The 6710-nt window shown below is 42.3% G+C and overlaps 1 protein-coding gene across 1 annotated transcript; it reads right to left on the bottom strand.

The window, feature by feature from the left end:
* Positions 1-4835: 4835 nt before the first annotated feature.
* LOC132659719 (craniofacial development protein 2-like) lies at positions 4836-5736 on the bottom strand (the record flags this gene model as incomplete). Its single annotated transcript, XM_060414920.1, is given in 2 exon segments — positions 4836-5399; positions 5401-5736. Coding segments are annotated over 2 exon segments (900 nt in total), but the record flags the coding sequence as incomplete, so codon positions are not given.
* Between the last annotated feature and the right edge of the window lie 974 nt (positions 5737-6710).

Here is a 6710-nt window from a genome sequence, read left to right as displayed (position 1 = left end):
AGGGATTGGGGGCAGGAGGAGAAGAATGCGATGGCTGGATGGCATCACTGACTCAAAGGGCGTGAATCTGAGTTGGTGATGGACAGGGAGGCCTGGCATGCTGCGATTCATGGGGTCGCAAAGAGTCGGACATGAATGAGCGACAGAACTGAACTGAATGTATAAAATAGATAACCAACAAGGATCTACTGTCTAGCACAGGGAACTACACTCAATGTTTTGTAATAACTTATAAGGGAAAAGCACATATATGTATATATATGTGTGTGTGTGTATGTGTATATGTATTGGAGAAGGAAATGGCAACCCACTCCAGTATTCTTACCTGGGAAATTCCATGGACAGAGGAGCCTGGTGGGATACAGTCCATGGAGTTGCAAAGTCAGACACGACTTAGCAACTAAACAAAAGATGTATATATGTGTGTGTATGAAAGTGAAAGTGTTATTCACTCAGTCATGTTCAACTCTATCATTACATGGACTGTGGCCTGCCAGGCTGCTCTGTCCATGGAATTCTTCAGCAAGAATATTGGAGTGGGTATTCCAGTCTCTTCTCCAGGGAATCTTCCCAACCCAGGGATCAAAATGTAGGTCTCCTACATTGCAGGTGGATTCTTTACTGTCTGAGCCACCAGGGAAATCCCAGAATACTGAAGTGGTTAGCCATTCCCTTCTCCAGGGGATCTTCCTGATACAGAGATTGAACCAGGGTCTCCTGCATTGAAGGCAGATTCTTTACCATCTGAGTTACCAGGGAAGACCCAAGTGTGTGTGTGTGTGTGTGTGTGTGTGTGTGTGTGTGTGTGTCTGTGTGTGTGTATACACACATGTACCATATACCTACAACTAACAATGTTGTATAACAATTATACTTCAGTTTGAAAAAAAAAAGGGAGCTGGGTGTCATCCCTGACTCATCTCGTTTACTTATACTTCCAGATCTCACTAGGTCACCGAGTTCTGCTAATTCAACCTGTTAACATCTCTCTCTGTATTCTTCTGTCCATCCAAATGTCTTTCCTAGTTCAGCTCACCACCAATCCTCCCCTAGATTGTTGTAATAGCTTCCTGAAAGGTCTGTGCCTTCATTCTTGTCTCTCTCAACTTCTTTATTCACATTGCAGCTGGAGTGATATTTTAGAACTGATACATGATTGCAAAACTCCTCTGCTGTATACCCTTCATTAGTTCTCTGTTTGCTTGGGATAAAATCTAGAGGGCTTATGTGCCTCACCTTTCTAGGCTCACCTGCCACCAGTCTCTACCTCTTCCTTCTTCAGCCATATAGACTCTCTTGAAGTGCCTTATGTGCCTCACTCTTCCTAATTTCCGGGCATTTGCACATGCTGACCTTTTTATCTACAATAATCTTCCTGTCCCCTGTCGCTCTAACCCACCTCCACACTTGACTGCTAAAGTCTCAGGCTTCAGAACCATCACTTCTTATCACAATAGCAATAAAAATATCTATTAATCTTTTCTCAAGGAAACATATCTTGATTTGTACTTATATAAAGTTTCCTAGAATTTTAGGCAGGTGCAACATACCATTTTTTATGCCTGGTGATCACAAAGCTATAACATTTCTTTGCAGTCATAGAATGGTTCTTCCATTCTAGGCAAGTGAATTGGGGATCGTGGAAACTAGAGCTCTTCTAAGTCACTAGGGCATTATTCCATAAAAAGATGACTATTTACTTCAAATTAAGCTTTGTCTAATATTGCCTATAACAACATTCCTCCCTCTTCCAGGCTATCATTTAATGACAAAAATGACTTAATACATTACTATATGTCTTCCATCCAGTAAGTTATATAATAACTTAGCCCTCCAAGTAAACCTTTGACTCTTGGAATCTTAGCTTAGTTTTTCTGAGTCTTTGCAGATTGTTGTCCTGCTTTCTGAATGACGTTCAATTCTGGTATTGCTTCCCCTCCAGCTCTTATAAGATAAATTTGATAAATATATTTGATAAAATGTGCTATTTGTATTGTTCCACAGCCAGCTATGCGGACTATCTCTGAGGCTTTGAGTTTACAGTACCTGATGAAGAATATTCAAATCATGGGCACTTATTGTTAGGGCTATAAATATTTTTGTTTATATGCTTTCATGAGCAAAGACTTTAGAAACATATTGTATACAATCATTAAATGTGGAAAGCAAATTTGATTTCTTAGTAGGACTATTTAATCTTTCCAAGCGCTAAGTAGAATTCTCATCTTTTAAAAAAATAAGAGTATGCTTGAAAGTCTCACTGTTAACTCACTGTATCTTAAAAGTTTTTGTTTTGGGTTTTGTTTTCTACCTACTGCATTCCACAGGAAGAAACACATTCTACATTATGATCTGGTTAATTAGATGGGTGATAGATAGAAGACAGGTAGATAGACACACTCACACAAACATACTCAAAACTTCCATGAAATAATACCCTTAGTTTATGTGGTTCACACTGACATCATGAACTTTGTCTTTCTGTCCAGCCCTATGCTATGCTACTCTACAATATTCTGGTCACTAGCCATTAAGTTGATTCCATTATCTGCATTTGAGGTACAACACTGCAATTTGAAAAGCACTGGATTATAGTTTTTGGCAGTAAGAAAACAAGGCAAGAAGATGGATTAACTCTAGTTTTTTACTTTCTAGAACATTTTCCCATCCTTTTTCCTTTGATTTCTAGGTGATCCTGGTGGGGCTCAATCCCACTGGCTTCCTCACCATTTCCAGCCTTCGAGCTAAGCAACTAAAGTTGGGCCTCAGTCAGTCAGTCAGTTCAGTCGCTCAGTCGTGTCCGACTCTTTGCCACCCCATGAATCGCAGCATGCCAGGCCTCCCTCTCCAACACCAACTCCCGGAGTTCACTCAAACTCATGTCCATCGAGTCAGTGATGCCATCCAGCCATCTCATCCTCTGTTGTCCCCACCTCCTCCTGCCCCAAATCCCTCCCAGCATCAGAGTCTTTTCCAATGAGTCAACTCTTTGCATGAGGTGGCCAAAGTACTGGAGTTTCAGCTTTAGCATCATTCCTTCCAAAGAAATCCCAGGGTTGATCTCCTTCAGAATGGACTGGTTGGAACTCCTTGCAGTCCAAGGGACTCTCAAGAGTCTTCTCCAACACCACAGTGCAAAAGCATCAATTCTTCGGCACTCAGCCTTATTCACAGTCCAACTCTCACATCCATACATGACCAATGGAAAAACCATAGCCTTGACTAGACGGACCTTAGTCAGCAAAGTAATGTCTCTGCTTTTGAATATGCTATCTAGGTGGGTCATAACTTTTCTTCCAAGGAGTAAGTGTCTTTTAATTTCATGGCTGCAGTCACCATCTGCAGTGATTTTGGAGCACCCCAAAATAAAGTCTGACACTGTTTCCCCATCTATTTCCCATGAAGTAATAGGACTGGATGCCATGATCTTTGTTTTCTAAATGTTGAGCTTTAAGCCAACTTTTTCACTCTCCTCTTTTACTTTCATCAAGAGGCTTTTTAGTTCCTCCTCACTTTCTGCCATAAGGGTGGTGTCATATGCATATCTGAGGTTATTGATATTTCTCCCGGCAACCTTGATTCCAGCTTGTGCTTCCTCCAGCCCAGCGTTTCTCATGATGTACTCTGCATAGAAGTTAAATAAGCAGGGTGACAATATACAGCCTTGATGTACTCCTTCTCCTATTTGGAACCAGTCTGTTGTTCCATGTCCATCTAACTGTTGCTTCCTGACCTGCATACAGATTTCTCAAGAGGCAGGTTAGGTGGTCTGGTATTCCCATCTCTTTCAGAATTTTCCACAGTTTATTGTGATCCACACAGTCAAAGCCTTTGGCATAGTCAATAAAGCAGAAATAAATGTTTTTCTGGAACTCTCTTGCTTTTTCCATGATACATCGGATGTTGACAATTTGATTTCTGGTTCCTCTGCCTTTTCTAAAACCAGCTTGAACATCTGGAAATTCTCAGTTCACGTATTGCTGAAGCCTGGGTTGGAGAATTTTGAGCATCACTTTACTAGAGTGTGAGATGAGTGCAATTGTGCGATAGTTTGAGCATTCTTTGGCATTGCCTTTCTTTTGAATTGGAATGAAAACTGACCTTTTCTCATCCTGTGGCCACTGCTGAGTTTTCCAAATTTGGTGGCAAATTGAGTGCAGCACTTTCACAGTATCATCTTTCAGGATTTGAAAGAGCTCAACTGGAATGCCATCACCTCCACTAGCTTTGTTCATAGTGATGCTTTTTAAGGCCCACTTGACTTCACATTCCAGGATGTCTGGCTCTAGATGAGTGATCACATCATCTTGATTATCTTGGTCGTGAAGATCTTTTTTATACAGTTCTTCTGTGTATTCTTGCCACCTCTTCTTAATATCTTCTGCTTCTGTTAGGTCCATACCATTTCTGTCCTTTATCGAGCCTATCTTTGCATGAAATGTTCCCTTGGTATCTCTAATTTTCTTGAAGGGATCTCTAGTCTTTCCCATTCTGTTCTTGTCTTCTATTTCTTTGCATTGATCGCTGAAGAAGGCTTTCTTATCTCTTCTTGCTATTCTTTGGAACTCTGCATTCAGATGCTTATATCTTTCCTTTTCTCCTTAGTTTTTCGCCTCTCTTCTTTTCACAGCTATTAGTAAAGCCTCCCCAGACAGCCATTTTGCTTTTTTGCATTTCTTTTCCATGGGGATGGTCTTGATCACTGTCTCCTGTACAATGTCACAAACCTCTGTCCATAGTTCATCAGGCACTCTATCTATCAGATCTAGGCCCTTAAATCTATTTCTCACTTCCACTGAATAATCATAAGGGATTTGATTTAGGTCATACCTGAATGGTCTAGTGGTTTTCCCTGCTTTCTTGAGTTTAACTCTGAATTTGCTAATAAGGAGTTCATGATCTGAACCACAGTCAGCTCCTGGTCTTGTTTTTGCTGACTGTATAGAGCTTCTCCATCTTTGGCTGCAAAGAATATAATCAATCTGATTTTGGTATTGACCATCTGGTGATGTCCACGTGTAGAGTCTTCTCTTGTGTTGTTGGAAGAGGGTGTTTGCTATGACCAGTGCATTTTCTTGGCAAAACTCTATTAGTCTTTGCCCTGCTTCATTCCGCATTCCAAGGCCAAATTTGCCTGTTACTCCAGGTGTTACTTGACTTCCTACTTTTGCATTCCAGTCCCCTATAATGAAAAGGACATCTTTTGGTGGTGTTAGTTCTAAAAGGTCTTGTAAGTCTTCATAGAACCATTCAACTTCAGCGTCTTCAGCATTACTAGTTGGGGCATAGACTTGGATTACTGTGACATTGAATGGTTTGCCTTGGAAATGAACAGAGATCATTCTGTCGTTTTTGAGATTGCATCCAAGTACAGCATTTCAGACTCTTTCGTTGACCATTGATGGCTACTCCACTTCTTCTAAGGGATTCCTGCCCGCAGTAGTAGATATAATGGTCATCCGAGTTAAATTCACCCATTCCAGTCCATTTTAGTTCGCTGATTCCTAGAATGTCGACGTTCACTCTTGCCATCTCCTGTTTGACCACTTCCAATTTGCCTTGATTCATGGACCTGACATTCCAGGTTCCTATGCAGTATTGCTCTTTACAGCATCGGACCTTACTTCTATCACCAGTGACATCCACAGCTGGGTATTGTTTTTGCTTTGGCTCCATCCCTTCATTCTTTCTGGAGTTATTTCTCCACTGATCTCCAGTAGCGTGTTGGGCACCTACTGACCTGGGGAGTACCTCGTTCAGTATCCTATCATCTTGCCTTTTCATACTGTCCATGGGGTTCTCAAGGCAAGAATACTGAAGTGGCTTGCCATTCCCTTCTCCTGTGGACCACATTCTGTCAGACCTCTCCACCATGACCCTCCCATCTTGGGTGGCCCCACAGGCATGGCTTAGTTTCATTGAGTTAGACAAGGCTGTGGTCCTACTGTGATTAGATTGACTAGTTTTCTGTGAGTATGGTTTCAGTGTGTCTGCCCTCTGATCCCCTCTTGCAACACTTACCATCTTAGTTGGGTTTCTCTTACCTTGGCTGTGTGGTATCTCTTCACAGCTGCTCCAGCAAGGCACAGCTGCTGCTCCTTACCTTGGATGAAGGGTATCTCCTCAGCGCTGCCTTTCCTGACCTTCAATGTGGGATAGCTCCTTTAGGCCCTCCTGCACCCGCATAGCCAGCACTCCTTCCTCCTGGGCACAGTAATCCCTCCAGGTGAACAAGAATGATTAACCCAAGGCACACTGATCAAAACTTCTCTGCTGGAATGAGTGCAGAGAATGTCCTCTTTCTGTTGAATTTGCCAAGTTGTAAGGATGTGGGTGTGGGCAGTTTGCAGCACTCTTCATCTTGCTGGAGAAAACCTGAGTGAATAATGAAGCCAAGCTCTACCAACAGAGGGCAAGAGGCAGAGAGAGCCCTGGGAGCAGTGTCTGAACCGCTGGATCAAGATGTAAGGAATTCTAGTTTTATCTTGTATTTCTCAGGCATAGGTGAAGTGAAGTGAAGTGAAGTGGCTCAGTCATGTCTGACTCTTTGCAACCCCATGAACTGTAGCTTACAAGGCTCCTCTGTCCATGGAATTTTCCAGGCAAGAGTCCTGGAATGGGCTGCCATTTCCTTCTCCAGGGGATCTTCCCAACCCAGGGATCAAACCTGGGTCTCCCGCATTGTAGGCAGACCTTTACCATCTGAGCCA

This window comes from Ovis aries, chromosome 4, assembly GCF_016772045.2.
Source record: "Ovis aries strain OAR_USU_Benz2616 breed Rambouillet chromosome 4, ARS-UI_Ramb_v3.0, whole genome shotgun sequence".
In the NCBI taxonomy this organism is placed as follows: domain Eukaryota; kingdom Metazoa; phylum Chordata; class Mammalia; order Artiodactyla; family Bovidae; genus Ovis; species Ovis aries.
The sequence above is the reverse complement of the archived record's forward strand: the minus strand, read 5'-3'. Positions and strand labels throughout refer to the sequence as shown.